The 18,532-nt window shown below is 34.8% G+C and overlaps 2 protein-coding genes across 4 annotated transcripts; one reads left to right on the forward strand and one right to left on the reverse strand.

Annotated features, from left to right (window-relative positions):
- Positions 1-3,330: 3,330 nt before the first annotated feature.
- On the forward strand, positions 3,331-7,059 carry LOC106431067 (endoglucanase 5). Its single transcript, XM_013871874.3, has 9 exons — positions 3,331-3,825; positions 4,037-4,450; positions 4,837-4,923; positions 5,035-5,199; positions 5,292-5,415; positions 5,582-5,745; positions 5,821-6,145; positions 6,212-6,262; positions 6,349-7,059. Exons 1-9 carry the CDS (start codon positions 3,613-3,615, stop codon positions 6,675-6,677), a joined length of 1,872 nt encoding a protein of 623 aa, XP_013727328.1. The 5' UTR covers positions 3,331-3,612; the 3' UTR covers positions 6,678-7,059.
- Positions 6,861-10,158, reverse strand: LOC125596200 (nucleolin 1-like). 3 transcript variants are annotated; one of them, XM_048771414.1, is made up of 15 exons: positions 9,975-10,158; positions 9,849-9,897; positions 9,293-9,456; positions 9,148-9,216; positions 8,941-8,976; positions 8,755-8,835; positions 8,608-8,688; positions 8,417-8,521; positions 8,286-8,324; positions 8,134-8,219; positions 7,925-8,045; positions 7,753-7,850; positions 7,493-7,669; positions 7,132-7,403; positions 6,861-7,057 (listed from the first exon to the last, which is right to left on the reverse strand). In XM_048771414.1, exons 1-15 carry the CDS (start codon positions 9,996-9,998, stop codon positions 7,029-7,031), a joined length of 1,431 nt encoding a protein of 476 aa, XP_048627371.1. In that variant the 5' UTR covers positions 9,999-10,158; the 3' UTR covers positions 6,861-7,028. The 3 variants fall into 3 exon arrangements, with proteins under 3 accessions (XP_048627371.1, XP_048627369.1, XP_048627370.1); XM_048771412.1 differs by having other exon boundaries at positions 8,941-9,057; positions 9,130-9,216; positions 9,975-10,156; XM_048771413.1 differs by lacking the exon at positions 8,608-8,688 and having other exon boundaries at positions 8,941-9,057; positions 9,130-9,216.
- Between the last annotated feature and the right edge of the window lie 8,374 nt (positions 10,159-18,532).

Here is an 18,532-nt window from a genome sequence, read left to right on the forward strand (position 1 = left end):
AGGTCCACCAAGTTCCAATTCTCTTGCCAGGTGAATAACAAGATGCTCCATAACATCAAAAAATGAGGGAGGAAATATCTTCTCAAGGTTGCACTGAATCACAGCTATGTTAGTTTTCAAATTTTCAATACCTTCAAGAGTCACTGATCTCGTGCATAAATCGCGGAAGAAACCACTTATCCCTGCAATTGCTTCATGAACATTTCGTGGTAATAGTTCCTTGAAGGCGAACGGAAGGAGGCGCTGCATCATTACATGGCAATCGTGGCTTTTCAAGCCAGTAAACTTTCCTTCCTTTCTGTCGATACAGTTACGCAAATTTGATGCGTAACCGTCTGGAAATTCCACATCGTTTGAAATCCAATCAAAGAACGCATCTTTTCCCTCTGCATCAAGTCGGTATATGGGAAAAGGAGCCCTACCATTCTCATCAACATGAAGTTCTGAACGAGCACATATATCGACTAAATCCAGTCTTGACTTCAAATTATCCTTTGTTTTACCTTGAACATTAAGGATCGTGTTCATGAGATTGTCAAAAAAGTTCTTCTCAATATGCATGACATCTAAATTATGCCTTAGCAGATGATCCTCCCAGTATGGCAGATCCCAGAAAATACTTTTTTGTGCCAGTTATGTAGTTCTCCAACAGCATCTACCGGAAAACGCTCATGTCCACCGACGTCTGGCGTCCTTTCTGCACCAAAATCTCTTAGTTGTATCTTCAAATCTTTCTCACAAATTTCCGGAGGTGAACTGTCAAACACCCTCTTGTTCTTCGTAAACAAATTCCTACTCCTACGATATGGATGATCAGGTGGTAGGAATCTCCTGTGACAGTCAAACCAACACGTTTTCCTTCCGTGTTTTAGTTGGAAAACATCAGTGTTATCTTGACAATATGGACATGATAGCCTTCCATGTGTTGTCCATCCAGACAACATACCATATGCTGGAAAATCAATTATTGTCCACATTAGTACTGCCCGCATTTGAAAGTTTTCTTTACACGAAACATCGTATGTTTCAGCACCTTGAGCCCATAGTTGTTGCAACTCATATATTAGTGGCTGAAGAAACACATCAAGTGATCTCTTAGGATGCTCTGGTCCGGGAACGAGAATCGAGAGAAACAAAAACTCTCGTCGCAGCACAAGTTTGGGGGTAGGTTGTATGGTGTAAGAATGACGGGCCATAGAGAATACTGTCTTCCACTCTTGCCAAACGGACTGAAACCATCAGTACATAATCCAAGGTAGACATTTCTTCTCTCATACGCAAAGTCGGGATACTTTGATTGGAAATGCTTCCACACTTTTGCATCTGAAGGATGTCTGATCTCACCATCTGTTGAGTGCTCCGCATGCCATCTCATTGGTTGCGCTGTGCGTTCAGACAGATACAACCTCTGCAACCTTTCCGTCAAAGGTAAATACCACATCCTTTTATATGGCACTGGAACTCTTCCACTCGTATCTTTATAACGAGGCTTTCCACAAAATTTGCATGTAACCCGCTGTTCATCCGCCCTCCAATAAATCATGCAGTTGTCGCTGCATACATCTATTACCTGATACGATAAACCAAGACCAGCTACGAGTTTCTGAACCTCGTAGTATGAACCAGGAGCTACATTATCCTCAGGTAGAATACCTTTTACAAAATCAGCAATCGCATCCACACAGTCTTCAGCCAAATTATAATCTGTTTTAATGCCCATCAATCTTGTAGCAGATGATAAAGCTGAATGACCATCTCTGCAACCTTCGTACAATGGTTGCTTTCCAGCATCCAACATATCATAAAATCTCCTAGCTTGTGCATTGGGTAAATCTTCCCCTCTAAAATGATCATTTACCATCTGCTCAGTACCTACACCATAATCTACATCCGTTCTAATTGGTTCTTCTAATCTAACCGCTGGCTGAGGTTCGCTAGTACTACCATGTTCATAATCAGTTTCCCCATGATGATACCAAATTTTGTAACTTCGTGTAAACCCACTCAAATATAGATGAGTCCAAACATCCCACTCTTTAATAACCTTTCTATTTTTACAATTAGAGCAAGGACATCTTAACATACATGTTTTTGCTTCCGGTTCTCGGTGAACTAACCCCATGAATTCGGTTATACCTCGTTGGTATTCTTCCGTAAGCAATCTCGTGTTCGGATCCAAATGAGGTCGATCGATCCAAGAACGAAAATAATTTGAAGAAGACATATTTTTTATGAATCAAATTCGTGTGTAAATAGAGTAAGAGGGAGGATGAAGATATGGAGTGAATGAAGAGGAAGAGGAGTGCTTGTATTTATAGTTTAAATCCTGCCGACAGACCGAGGAAATTCCGACGGAATTCCGACGGAAAAGGCTAGTTCGTCGGAATTTCCTCGGAATTTTGTAAAATCCCCCAACAGCTCTCCAACGGCTATAATATTTCCTCGGAATTCATCGGTTTTTTCTGAGGAACACATTTTTCCTCGGAATTTCCTCGGAATATTCCGACGGATTGATATTTCCTCGGAATTCCGTCGGTATATTCCGAGGAAATTCCTCGGTATATTCCGACGATTTCATTTTCCGTCGGAATGTCCGTCAGAATACCGCTGTTTTGTTGTAGTGATCGTCAGATGTTAATATCAATGAAAGTGTCCAAGGGGGTCAATTCTCGATGTTGAGCAAAAAAAATTAAGTATAGGCCAAGACTTTCTATTCAAAGCCGGTCTAACTTGTTCACTACTTCAAGCACTGACACTATTCAACCCGGTTCTATACCTAAGGATAAGAAGCCTCATGTCCCATCGTTAAAGAGATTGATGGCGATGAATAAACCAGAATATGAAAAAAAACGTTGTATGATTGCTTAAGTGCTGCTTCAGATGGAGGCATACAACCAATTTACGCATATGATTCTGGATCAATGGTGTCAGTTCCTAACGAGTCATAACGAGATCACGGAGAGAACAAGGATCTAGGTGTTGTTATTTTTCAGTCTAGCTATGTAACATAGCCTATGTTCTCCTCGTTCTTAATATTATCATTCAACATTATAGCTTTGTTTACATGTTAAACAAACCGACAAAATAAAACTATAAATTACGAACATCAGAACATATGATTAAATCGGGAGAAAATAATTGCAAGATGTGAATACCACGAATGGAACTTGTCCATCGACGCCTTAACAAAAATCAACCAAAATATTATTGTTGACTTTTTGCATTACAAGATACATTCATCTATTTCTATTCAAATATATGGTCAATATCACGTTCATCAAACGGCTAACAATAAATACACGTGGCAACTCAATGTTGGTTCAGCTTCTGCACAAAAGTCTTAAAAGTACAACGTGAGAAGCTCTAACAAAACGTGAAGGCCATAACTATTATCAAACACGCACAAAACACACACGAACACAAGTAAGACAAAGACAATGATTATTCGGGCAAAACTATGTACCTATTTGATTCTCTACATTCCTCTCTCACACCAAAGTCACAGACAAAACATCTCTCTCTATTTATATACACTTAATCACATCACAATTCTGAACAGAGAACATTTTTTGGGAGAGAGAAGTTAACCTAAAGTAACATTGATCCAGAGAAATGAGTAAGTTTGGTGGGTCTTTGTTCGGCTTAAACCTTTTACTGACCGTTCTCCTCGGGGCAGCCACTGCAGCAGCGGAGTATTACAATTATGGAAATGCCCTGGACAAGACATTCTTGTTCTTTGAGGCTCAACGGTCAGGGAAGTTGCCAGCTGCCCAACGTGTCAAATGGCGTAGCCATTCTGGTCTCGCGGATGGTCTTGCTCAAGGCGTAAGTCCATATATAACATACACTTAATTCGTATATTATATAGTTGGACATACACCTAATATATATCAGAATATGATTTATTTCCGTGAGATGGTCATTGCAAACTAATTATCGAAATTAGCATTTGTTGAGTTGTATTTCTAATGATGATGCTAATACTATTTGTATATAATGATATTGACGTTGGTATTATATATATATGATTGAACAGGTGAGTTTGGAGGGAGGATATTATGATGCAGGAGACCATGTGAAATTCGGTTTACCAATGGCTTTCGCAGTAACAATGCTATCGTGGGCTGCGGTTGATAACCAGAAGGAGCTATCCGGTTCGAACCAAATGCAACAGACATTGTGGTCAATCAGATGGGGTACTGATTATTTCATCAAGGCTCATCCTCAGCCTAATGTTCTATGGGGTCAAGTTGGAGATGGAAAATCTGATCACTACTGTTGGGAGCGAGCGGAGGACATGACCACTTCAAGAACAGCTTATAAGCTTGACCAGTACCATCCTGGCTCAGACTTGGCTGGTGAAACCGCTGCTGCTTTAGCCGCTGCTTCTTTAGCTTTCAAGCCGTATAACTCCTCTTATTCTGCTATCCTCTTGACTCATGCCAAAGAGGTTCGCTTTTTCTTAATTTTGGTTTGGTTATCTGTTTTAATTTCGGTTTGGTTTATATTGGTTTGGTTAATGATCATGGTTTTGGGTATGTTGGGTATTTAGTTATTTGTTCTGCTTGGTTTGCATATTTTGGTTTTCTAGTGTAGTTGATACTTGATACTTGATACTTGATACGGTAAGACAATTATTTTAGGTTTATTGGATTCGGGCACACTAAATTTGATGTTTGTCCAAATTCTGGTTCGGTTTTGATTATGAGTCCGGTTCAGTTTATATATTCAGTCTTATGTTATGGATCCGTTTCTGCTTAGATTCTGAACTTTGTTTTTTGCTAAGAATATGAATTTAGATTCTGAATATTTTGGAAACCTATTGTTGTGTTTCAGCTCTTCTCATTTGCTGACAAATACAGAGGATTATACACTGATTCAATCCCAAATGCAAAAGCTTTCTACATGTCATCTGGTTACTCGGTAAATCCCTTTTGATCTGATCTCTCAAAATCTTTGCTTCCAGTTCTCTCTTTCCATTGAATATTGTTTCAGTACAATAAATAATGTCTATATTGTGTTAATGTTTTGAAGGATGAGCTTCTTTGGGCTGCGGCTTGGCTACACCGTGCCACCGGGGACGAGTATTACTTGAAGTATGCTGTAAATAATGCTGGTTACATGGGTGGAACCGGCTGGGGAATGAAAGAATTCTCTTGGGATAACAAATACGCCGGTGTTCAAGTCCTTCTCTCCAAGGTAAACCTACTGGTTTCTTCAAGAATGTTGTTTTCTTGAAGTTTCAAGAAGACTAATCTTGATCCATGTTTGATTTCTGTATGTTTGCATAGATCTTGTTAGAAGGTAAAGGTGGTGCGTATACTTCGACCTTGAAGCAGTATCAGATGAAAGCTGATTACTTCGCTTGTGCTTGTCTCAAGAAGAATGGTGGCTACAATATTCAAACAACTCCTGGTAAGTTAACTCCTATAACTTAAAATATTAAACAAATCTAACTTCAAGTCCAAGTAACGAAAGTTTAATAGTCTAATCGAAATCCTTATTCCCGGGTCGATTTACAAATTTCAATTTATTTTTAAAAATACTAAGCTATGAAAGTTAAATGGTGTTGTTAATTCAGGTGGTTTGATGTATGTTAGAGAGTGGAACAATCTGCAATATGCATCTGCGGCTGCATTTCTTCTTGCGATTTATTCGGATTATCTATCTGCAGCAAACGCTAAACTCAACTGTCCTGATGGTTCAGTGCCGCCTCAAGCACTTCTAGACTTTTCAAGATCTCAGGTAACCAAATCTTCACGAACACAAAACCATTTCTCAAGTGATTTTAAATGTATTAACCGAGTTTTTCTCATGCAGGCTGATTATATTCTTGGAAAGAACCGTCAAGGGATGAGTTACTTAGTTGGATATGGACCAAAATATCCAATCCGAGTTCACCATAGAGGCGCTTCGATCCCTTCAATCTTTATTCAACGGTCTACTGTGAACTGTGTACAAGGATATGATTCTTGGTATAGAAGGGCTCAAGCTGATCCGAATGTTATCTATGGTGCTCTTGTTGGTGGACCAGACCAGAATGATTACTATTCCGATGACCGGACAAACTACGAGCAGACAGAACCAACATTGTCTGGAACAGCTCCACTCGTTGGTCTATTCGCTAAACTCTCTGGAAAATTAGGTAAACCTTGTGCTCAAATAATTCTTTGTTCAATGGATCATCAACTAATGTTTTGGAATTTTGTAGGTTCTTATGGAGGAGGATATTCTAAACCTTACCAAACACCAAAACCACCAGGTTGATATTTTTTACTTGCAGCTTCTTTTGTAACTTTTCTGCAGTGTCTGATTCTCATTTTCTCTCACACTCATCCACAACTTCAGCTTACAAAGCAACAACAACATACACTCCAAAGCAATCAGGTGCACCAATCGAGTTTCTTCATTCAATAACTGCAAATTGGATGGCCTGGAACACGAGGTACTACAGACACAAAGTGATCATCAAGAACAATTCTCAGAAACCGATATCAGGCCTCAAGCTTAAGATTGAAGATCTCACAGGACCTATATGGGGACTTAACCCAACAGGGCAAAAGAATACTTACCAGCTTCCTCAGTGGCAAAAGACTTTGAAAGCAGGGCAAGCTTACGATTTTGTCTATGTGCAAGGTGGTCCTCAAGCTAAGGTCTCTGTCCTAAGTTACTACTAATCCTTTTCTTTTAATTAAGATTCCATTTTCCTTCTTTTTTTTTTTTTTTTTTGTTTATGCATTGTGTGAGATTTGAAAATAGCCAACCAAGTTGAGACTAAATCTGAGAAATGTAAATTTGTGTCCCTTGAGAGATAATTATTTTTGCCTACCTAGTGAAGGAATCGAAGAAAGAAAATGATATAACACCAAAAGAACTCAAGATTGAGCTTGATTTAACACTCAAACAAAAATTGAAGGTTCGGACAAAAACATAACTAGAACAGAAACAAAACTGAAACAATAGAGAAAGGAAGTGAAGTATCATAAGTTAAAAACATAAGAAGAGCATTTTCTTCTACATATAAGCTTCTACTCGTCGTTAAAGGTGGTCTTCTTACCTGCCAAAATAAACCATGAATTAGTGAGAAGCTAGTTATTTAATATCAAGATTCAAGAAACAAGATCAAGTTACCTGAGAAACTAGGTCTGTTGAATCCACGGCCACCATCTCTTCCTCTGCCACCGCCCCTTCCACCACCAAAACGACCACGGCCACTATCTCTTCCTCTACCACCACCGCTCCTTCCACTACCAAAACGACCACCACCGCTCCTTCCGCCACCACCGAATCCGCCACTACTCTTCTCCCTCGGTTGATCAACAACAATACTCCATCCTCCCATGTCACTACCATTAAGCTCAAACGCCTTGTCTGTGCCGTCTTTAAAATCAAGGTAAGCAATTCTGTAAAAAAAAAACCAATCTGTTTAATTTAGCATATGAGAGAACATTCACAAAACTGGTAATAAAGTGGAGAGGAGTTAGTCACAAACCCTTTGGAAGCTCCGGTTTCACGGTCACAGGGAACAGAAACCCTCGTGATGTCTCCACATGAAGCAAAATGCGCACTCAATGCGCTCTTGATGTCTTCTTCAGGAAGAGAAGAGTCGAATCCCTTAACAAAAATCGATTGACCTCCACCACCACTGCTTCTGAAGTTACCACCGGCACTGCAATAATTTGCCAAAGAGAATACTATAAACACAAGAACATAATACACAATCCAAGACATGAATAGAAAAAATCAATATACCCGCTCTGTGGAGTGTATGCGGGTCTCTCTCCCCTCTCTTGAGCAACATCAAGACGAATATCACGACCAAGCATGGATGTGCCGTGAAGTTCCAGTGCCTACGAACAAACGACTTAGTAATCCGCAATCAACCTTTTAAATCCTTCATCATAAGCCAAAACAACCGCCTCACCTTCTGTGCTTGTTCAGCAGTAGCAAACTCAACATGGCCAAAGCCTCTGAACCTGCCATCGTCTTTTGACATGGCAAATCTGACATCAACAACATCGCCAACATCTTTGAAGAAATTCTCACTGTATGTGGAGGATAAAAATTAAGTAAGGCCATGAACAAATAAACAACTAGACAAGAGAAAGAGATAGTTAAAACGATGCTACTTACACATCTGATCTTTCAACATTGAATGATAGATTGGCAACAAAGAGTGTCTTCGATCCTCCTGTAGCAGGAGTCGATGGGGTCTTAAGCTGAAAGACAAAAAGCACAATCAATACAAAGCAAAGACATTAAAGCAACTACAATGGGATTCTTACCTGTTTCTGCTCAGCATCCACCATTTCAGCATCAGAGTTCTGTTTTTATAAAACAGAATGGAGTAACTTTCAATCAGCAAACAGCAATACAGCTTCTGTTCAAAATAATGGAAAGTAAACATTGCTCTCACCTTTTTCTTCGGGGTTTCTTTCTCATCTTCACTCTCTGATTCATCAGAATCAGAATCATCACTACTGCTATCCTTTTTAGGTGCAGGTTTTTCATCTTCACTTTCCTGCAAAATGTTAAACACATGGTCAATGAATCAAATATAATACATCAAAAGCTGCTTGATGATCTCGTTAAAGTACATAAGCTAACCTCATCAGAATCTTCCTCGGATGAATCAGCACTGCTGGCAGCCTTGGTAGTAGCAGGAGCTGCCTTCTTAGCAGCAGGTTTCTATATCAATACTTGAGTAATTAGGCACCATTTTGGAATATATATATATATATATATATAGCTAACCTCATCAGAATCTTCCTCGGATGAATCAGCACTGCTGGCAGCCTTGGTAGTAGCAGGAGCTGCCTTCTTAGCAGCAGGTTTCTATATCAATACTTGAGTAATTAGGCACCATTTTGGAATATATATATATATATATATGCAGAATATACAAATAGAAAAATGAAGATATAAGAATAAACTTGTCACCTCAGATTCATCATCTGATTCATCAGAAGAGTCGTCCTCAGACGAGGACTCTGCCTTAGCTTTCACTGAGCCATTTTTAGCAACTGCAGCAGGTTTCTTGGTAGCTGCAACTTCTTCCTGAAAATAGATGGTGTGTCAACAAATATCCAAGGATATCAAACTAAACTTGGATAGTAATAGAAAGTTGACCTCGTCTGAAGATTCTTCCTCAGAGGATGAGTCATCCTTTGCAACAGTTCCGTTAGTAGAAGCAACGGCCTTCTTAGGTGCGGGTTCCTTCAAAAACCAGAATACAAGGTTATAGCAACATGCCTCATAGGGTACTTCAAACAAGAACAGGGCACTACAATACCTTGACTTCTTCCTCGATATCAGAAGAGTCAGATGAATCAGAGCTCTCAACTTTTTTAGGCACCTTCTTCTCAGCTTTCTCCTTCTGAACAGCAGCAATCACATCTTTCTTCTGCTTCTTTAGGTTCACTTTGGTGTCCAAATCATCCTCAGGATCTCTCTTACCTGAAGAATAGGAGCATACAAAGTTAAAACCAAGCCAAGCATCCCCTTCAACACAATAGGATATATATCGAGACTAAACAGTCAATATACTTCAAATAGTCCAAAATAAGCAGGGGCATTGTTAAAAATTAAATACGAACTATATCAGAAAAGCATACAAAGTTAAAACCAAGCAACCCCTTCAACATAAAACAACCTGTATCAACAAAGGAGCTGAAATGTCAAGATTATAAGTACATATAAGCAAGTATATTATATCCTATGACAGACACATTCCAAAACAAACAAATGAACAAGGTAATAAGGAGATGGGTAAACTAAATTAAATAACTTTATCCATCAAAATGTACAAGTAGGAGCAATGTATAAACGAAAACGCTCAAGGTTCATACCTTTCTTCAAAGGCTTGGTGGCCTTAATGGCAGCAGGTGCTGCTTCAACCTGAAGCAATGTGTCATTACAATCTTAAGAGAAGGAAGGAGAGCTAATTAGAAAACCCAGAAGGAGAAGAAGCTTACCTTGGTGGCGGATTTTTTACCCATGGCGAATTTGAGAAGAGAGACTGCTAGGTTTAAGAGTGAAGGCAGAGAGGCAACAGCTGCTTGAAGATATTTTTCAGTTTAGGGTTTTACGATATGTATTTATAATCTTTTTGATTTTGGTTTCGGGGTAAAGCTGTCTTTTCGAGTTTTCCATCTAACGGCTGTCTACTCGCGCGTGTTATTTGATTTTCTCCGACCACTTGAAGTGAAATCGCCTTTTTTATGGAAAGATATCAATTTGTAAATAGTGACAACGGTTGGAAAATAACTAGGTCAAAACGGAGTACCACATCCCTCTCTAAGATGGGCTGAGTTTTAGTGCTCTTCGGTAGGCTGGGCTTTAAGGAATTTTGGTCTTATTCTCCTTGGCCTTGTGACAATAAATAGAAGTCAACTTTTTCATTTTAAATGGACCTTCGATATAAAAAGCTCAAACTAAATGCTATAAGCATTGAAAAACTTCTCGTAATGTATTTAACCAGAAAATCGTTTATATCGTTTCTTATATTGCCAACACATACATACTATTTGATTTTATGTACCTTTATCCTTAACTTTAGACCATCCACTATAAAAAACATAACATTTTTTGTTCTTCGGTATCCTTAACTGTATATATACAAATCTTTAGAAAATACCCATTGTTTCAAGTTTTACAAAATTCTTTTAAAAAAATCCTTAGACGTGTGATCATTGTTCTTCATATCTTAGTTGCATTTATATAAATCCTTAGAAATTGTCATTTTAAAAAATCTGCTCATGTCATATCTAATTAATTTTTGTTTTTATTGTTATCTTGCACAAGTCAATACCGATGATATCTCTGCAAATAATGGTTACAATATGAAGTGGGAGAAGATGGAGATGAGCTAGCCCACTATTAAAAGTTTTACAAGATGGATTTATTGTGTTAGAGATACGAAATATATTCATTGTTTACCTTAAACAATATTTGTCTACTTTCAAAATTTCGTAGTACTTCCACTAATTTTGTGATGCCAACTATATTTGTTAGCATTGAGTTAGTGATCCATAAAATCTTGTCAATTAGTTAGCGATAAGACATGCGCTTTGCAGAGTGAGTTTATTTGTATAAATTATCGATAATTTTATATACATATTTGATCATTTTATTTATACATATACAATGTTTTTTGTTGTTATTATATAATTTATTTCCGATGGACCGGATCGATTTTTATTAAAAATTATGGAACTAAACTATAATTAATATATCATGGGTTGATCGGATTGAACATTAAAAAAATATGACACAACATCTTTATTTTTTTTCCACCTAACACATTCTTGAAAAAAAATGAACAGTATTATTTTCACAGTTAAATTATTTTGACATTTATCTTTCATATGATTTTGAAAGGTTTCAGATCAACCATCGAATTGATACATGTAATTTTAATGCTTTTAATCGTATGTTTAAGGAAAACTTACATTTTTGTAATTTAAAGTCGTTTTAGAAAATTAAAAATATAACATATAAGAAAAAAATCTAACATATAAGGTTTCCTCATTTTTGTAATTTAAAGTCATTTAAAAATTCAAAATATAACATGTAAGAAAAATCTAATTTTTTTATTATATGGTTAATGTGACTTTTTTTAATAATATAAAATTAAACAAAAATAAAGAAAGATGCAAAAATTGTTATCAAATCTTTATTATTCATAGTCATTAATTGTCATATATATGTTAATAATATTAGGTAATTTTGTAGCTTTTATTTAAGGAAACAATACGTGATTCTTATATTTTGAGTTAATATAATGTTCCCTATTAATTAAATTTGTGCCAACATTTTTTCAATTGATTCTTAAGCTGACACGCAAGCTAAATTGGCATCCTAATTAAGTGACACCTAAGCATGATTTCTTTTTAATTAGTACAAAGTTAAGGTTATATTTTTTAAAATGATCTTCGATTAATATATAAGGGATTTCGTGCATCATATATTGACAAGGCTATTAAATTATTATCAATCCGTAAAACTTATGGTGAAATCTGAAGAGTTAGTTAGGAAAAAAAATTGGGAAAATTACATGTTTACCACTTTTACGCTATTACTTTTCATTTTTACCACCAATAAAGAGACATTTTCAAAAATATTTTTTTCATTAAGTGGCAAATAAATATTATGCCCTTATTCTTTATATATATAATAAATAAATATTTAAATAAATAAAAATCTAAAAAAATAAATATTATGCCTTATTTTTTTAATTTTTTTTAGAATTATAATATTTCGAAATTCAAACCCTAAACCCTAAAACTCAACTCTAAACCCTAAACCATCAATCCTAAACCCTATTTTTTTTTGAAATATGAACCCTAAACCCTAAACCATCAATCCTAAACCCGATTTTTTTTTAAATACGAACCCTAAACCCTGAAACATCAACTCTAAATCATAAACCCCGAAACAAAAACTATAGACCCTAAACCCTAAACCTTCAACTCTAAACCCTAAAACATCAACTCTAAACCCAAAACCCTAAACCCTAAACTTCAACTCTAAACCCTAAACCATCAACATTAAACCCTAAATTATCAACACTAGACCCTAAACCCTAAATAGTAAACTCTAAACCCTAAACCCTAAAAAAATAACCATAAACCCTAAAACATCAACTTTAAACCCTAAACCCTAAACCTTCAACTCTAAATCTTAAACTCTAAACCTTCAACTCTAAATCTTAAACTCTAAACCCTAAATCCTAAACCCTAAACTCTAAACCCTAAAACCGTAGAGTTGATGTTTTAGGGTTTAGATTTGAAGGTTTAGGGTTTTAGGGTTTAGGGTTTACGTTTAGGGTTTAGAGTTAATGTTTCAGGGTTTAGATTTGAAGGTTTAGGGTTTTAGGGTTTATGGTTCGAATTTCAGAAAAATATAGGGTTTAGGGTTTAGAGTTGATGTTTTAGGGTTTAGATTTGAAGGTTTAGAGTTTAGGGTTTATAGTTGATATTTTGGGGTTTAGGGTTTATAGTTGATGTTTCATGGTTTAGGGTTTAGAGTTGATGATTTAAGTTTAGATTTAGGGTTTAGGGTTTACGTTTAGGGTTTAGAGTTGATGTTTTAGGGTTTATAGTTGATGTTTTAGGGTTTAGATTTGAAGGTTTAGGGGTTTAGGGGTTTAGTGTTTAGAATTGATGTTTAGGGGTTTAGGGTTTAGAGTTGATGGTTTAGGGTTTAGATTAGTTAACCATTTGTTTTTTTTTTTGTCCAAGTTAATCAAAAGGTTATAAATGTCTTTTACCCTTCATTAAAGATGATGATAAAAGTGATTAGTATAAACATGAAAAATGGTACTTTGGAAATTATATTTTTGGCAATTTCTCAAAAAAATTTAGTTGTCTTTACGCCAAAAAACATAGAAGATGGGGTTATTTATTGCATATGTTTTAATTTGTTTTTGTTTTAAAAGCAGCCTAATATTATCGAAATTAAATAATTAATAGAAATAGATTGCATTTGTTTTATTTTGATATTTTGGTTTAATTTCATAAAAGCCTATCTTTATTAAACTAGACTAATGAAATCTATCCCAATATAAATTAAATAGATTGTACGTTTTATTTTTACCACCATAATATTTACAAAGCATTTTAGATATAGCCCAATAATTATCTTTATGATTTTTGATTGATAATTAACCAAATATTACAAGTGTTATAACTAAATAGGACATAAAATAAATTACAATCTGTATAAATGAAAAAAATAAAATCCAAACTATGAAAAATGTGTTGTTATTAGCATATATGTATTAATACATATAAATCATCCAAATTGTATGCTACATACATAAATATACTTGGAAATGGTAAATTTTATAAATAAATACCAGATAACAAATGATTTATTTAACATATCACTTTAGTTGTTTGAATATCAATAATACATGTCATAAACAAATGGAATTTACAACACAAAAAAAACATATGAACAACCATATTTGTGAAACATAAAAATTAGAAATAATACATGCACAGTTGTGCGTGTCAAGATCTAGTCGATATTGATATTAGAGACGTTTTCTACTTGATAAAGTCATTAGAAATGTTTTACAATCAGCTGTAAACTCAATCAGAAATAAACCATTATCTAACATATGAAAACTGAAATCTAAACGAAAAATTGAAAATAATTAAGATTTTGGAAGTCTTACTTGCTAACAAATGAAAGTATTGATATATGTACTGTTATAAATTTGAAAGTTTAATGATGTGATGAAAATGAAACAATTATTATTTCGTGGGCAAGCATCTCTTTCGCTTTCATGTGTAGAATCTAGGGAATGCATAGAGTGAATAATGTTTTTTCAAAAGACATTCTTCATATGATTTATGTTATCATGGATAACAATTTTTTTTTGTTATTGTTGATGATGATTTTTGATAAGATGAATAATGATAAATTGATCATCTTATCTTTTTATTATTAAAAGAGAAGCAAAATAAAAGAATAACATTTAAAGTGTAATATATTTATAAGCATGCCATTTGCTGATGTGTCAGCATGAGAGTTCTTCTCAGCCTCTTTTTACGTATACCCATTCATATCTAGAGTAATTAATAACAATGTCATTGGTGTCACATTAATGTAAATAAAAATGTATACGAAACTTATAAACATGCATATCGTTTGGTTTTATTCTAATTCCTGTGGGCTTCTTACACACATGATTCTAAACTATCCATATTACATTATTTAATCTGTAGAAGAACTCTTCCATTACATGAAGTAGAAAGACCAGGACGGCAGCATTTAAAAGTCCATCGTTTATGAAACTTTAACGGCTGCGGTTCATTTTATAACCTGCAAAAGAAATTTTCCATTATATAACTTCCACGAAAACCAAAAATCAGTTGTCATGGCCAAGTAGAAGGTCATAAGATAAAATGTGGCTATTCAATCACTACTGAACTGCTAAAATGAACACATAGAACATGTAGTCTCAAACACAATTCTTAAAATTATATAACAAGATATGTTATCAATTCTTCTCAGCTAGGCCATTGCACTAGCTAAATTTACTAGATGCTTTATCAAAATCTGAACTTTATTAAAAAAGATGTGTCCAGTATAACAGCATAATCAATGACATTTCAATATAAACTATTTTAATAATATCAAAATTCAAGAACATATTGATGGTTAACTAACTAGGCCACTGCAATATTAATTTAGATTTTTTTTGTTCTGCTTTTCAGCTTTTTATATGGGTTATTGAAACATAATTTTGTAATTGAAGAGAAAGTTGTCATTTAAACGAACGTTTTTGTAGCCACTTACAAGTCTAACTACTCAATCTTAAAAGGAAAGATTTTTTTTATTTAAAAAAAAACATAAATTTTGGTCCGTCATTTACTTTGAAAGAAAGAATATTTTTAAAATAATGATCAATGCAAAGATTCACCTAAATAATATAAGGGGTTTTTGCCAAAACTAACCCACAACTTGATTTTAACCCCAAACCTATACCCAAACTTGAATCAAATGCAAAACTAACCTAAAAGCCTAGTGAAATTACAGCCCAACCCCTTGTGACCAAACAAAAAAACAGAAGCCATTTTTACGAATATAGCCCTAGTAAATCGTCTGAGTCGTCTGAGATGTTGGAAGTCGTCTGGACGACTGAAGTGTAAGTCGTCTGGTACCAGTTTATTTTAAAAATAATTTATAAATCTTGTAAAAAATATTTTTATGCGTGAAAAATAAAAATCAAGTAATTATAAACAGTTTTAAGTGATATAAATTAAGATATGATAAAATTGATTTGTTTTGAAGATAGATGAGTGGAAGTAGTGAATCATGAAATACTTTGGTTTAGGAGTTTGGCAAACATATGTTGTAGTATTGTATGTATTGTTAGGGTTAGATTTTGGAAAACTAAAATGTTTTTTTCAAAAATTAGTCTTCACCTATATGTGTTTATTTATGTGTGTAGTAAACACTTTTCAAGTTTGATTTGATTTTATGAAGTCTTTAATTAGATAATTAAGTTTAGGGGTTATGTTTAGGGTGTGGACGACTTATATTTCAGTCGTCTGTTGAATAATTTACTCGGACGACGTATATTTCAGTCGTCTGTTGAATAATTTACTCGGACGACTTACATTTCAGTCGTCTGGTGAAGAAATTAAAACAGATGACTTACATGTAAGTCGTCCAAATATTCCCGCCTAAATTTTTTTTTAAAAATTATTTTCCCGCTTAAATAATTTAAACCAGACGACTTACTTGTAAGTCGTCTGGAAAGTCTTCTATTTTAGTTTCCCGCTAAAAATATTTAATTTCCCGCTAAAAATATTAAACTCTTCTGGACGACTTACATGTAAGTCGTCTGTTTTAATTTCTTCACCAGACGACTGAAATGTAAGTCGTCCAGGAAGTCGTCTGAGTCAAAAATATTTAACCTAATTGGATTTTTTGTCTCCCTATATAAAGAAAAATTTACACATTCTCTCTCCTCCTCTCAAATGGCTGCAACAAAAATGTAATGTTCATCATTCTAAAACTCTCCAACCTCTCTCTAATCTCTTTGACTTGAAAACACCAAACTTTATATGAATTTTTCAGTTTTGTCTCATGTATTTCTTACTAATCTATCTCTTTTGCAGGTTTTTAATCAAATGGTACTCATCTTCCACTAATTTAAAGGTAAATCTATTAATTTTAGATATGTATTTTTGTGTATTCTATAAATGTAGATTTATCTAATCTTCCACTCATTTTCTCTATTTTTAAGTCATTTGAACGTTTTTGGATATGTAGGTTTTTCAGATCTGGGTTTGATATGCAGGTTTTTAAGATCTGGAAGACTTCTTGGACGACTTACCTGTTAGTCGTCTGGAAGTCGTCTGGACTTCTTGGAAGTCTTCTGACAAAGTCGTCTGGACTTCCAGGAAGTCGTCTGGACTTCCAGGAAGTCGTCTGGACTTCCAGGAAGTCGTCTGGACTTCCAGGAAGTCGTCTGGACTTCATGGAAGTCTTCTGACGAAGTCTCCCTTTCATAATAGATCTGAGCGTTTTGGTAAGTTGTTATGTCTGATTTTTCTTCATTTGGTAACTTCTTGTTGTATAAAGTTCTTACTTTTTTCCCAAACCAAAACTCTTCAAACCCACTCTAATCTATTTGACTTGAAAACACCAAACTTTATATGAATTTTCCAGTTTTGTCTCATGTCTTTCTTACTAATCTATCTTTTTTGCAGGTTTTTAATTAGATGGTACTCATCTTCCACTAATTTAAAGGTAGATCTATTATTTTTAGATATTTTTGTGTGTTCTGTAAAGGTAGATTTATCTAATCTTTCACTCATTTTTTCTGTTTTTAAGCCATTTGAACGTTTTTGGATATGCAGATTTTTCAGATCTGGATTTAATATGCAAGTTTTTCAGATCTGGAAGACTTCTGGGACGACTTACCTGTTAGTCATCTGGAAGTCGTCTGGAAGTCGTCTGGACTTCTTGGAAGTCTTCTGACAAAGTCGTCTGGACTTCCTGTAAAGTCGTCTGGACTTCTTGTAAAGTCGTCTGGACTTCCTGTAAAGTCGTCTGGAAGTCGTCTGAACTTCCTAAAAGTCTTCTGACAAAGTCGTCTGAACTTCCTGGAAGTCGTCTGGACTTCTTAGAAGTCGTCTGGACTTCTTAAAAGTCGTGTGGTCTTGTCTACTCAAGTGGAATCCAAGCTTGTCTTTGTAGAGGAATGATCTATAATAGTTTTGTTTGTGGTCTGTTTTGTGAATTGCATGTCTACTCTTTTAGTTGTGAATTTTTTGTAAAATCAGTAATAATGTTTTCCAAGATGTATTAAATGTGCTAACAATGTGTTTACACATTTACAAATCAATGAAATAATAGACTTCAGTAGCCTTTTTCTTATCTTTGGATCTCTCATATGAAATAATAAACTCCAATGGCCTTTTTCTCATCTTAATAAACAAGAATGTTGGTAGCTTTATATTGATACAACATTTTAAGAAGCATTTTTACCCTTCTTCCAACTCATAACAATAGTCATCATTATTGTCTATAACAATAATACTTAAGAGATGGAAACAAACAATAGTAACTAGTCAAAGCATATCATATTTTATTATAAGATTACGTTGAAAAACTTAGTCAAATTTAGTAAAACTAAGGGAGAGAACATATTTTGTAAATATGAGTTTTACATATCTTGAAGTTACTTATCACTCTTAAAAATACAAGTTATTCAAAAACTAACGTAGAAGACTTAAAAACTAGCGGAGAAGACGCGGACGACTTCAATCTAAGTTGTCCAGACGACTAAACTATACGTCGTCTGGTCAACGCAGAGGTTATTTTTGCAATTGACTTTGAAATCTGTTATTTCGGACGACTGAAAATAAGTCGTCTACTATTGTTTGGCTAAAAAAAAAACTCCAAAAAAGCTAGACGACTTACATTTCAGTCGTCATAGGTTAGTTTTGCATTTGACTGGATTATTTCAGAAGTTTGACTTTTCTGGACGACTTACATTTCAGTCGTC

Source organism: Brassica napus, unplaced genomic scaffold (genome assembly GCF_020379485.1).
Source record: "Brassica napus cultivar Da-Ae unplaced genomic scaffold, Da-Ae ScsIHWf_1148;HRSCAF=1631, whole genome shotgun sequence".
In the NCBI taxonomy this organism is placed as follows: domain Eukaryota; kingdom Viridiplantae; phylum Streptophyta; class Magnoliopsida; order Brassicales; family Brassicaceae; genus Brassica; species Brassica napus.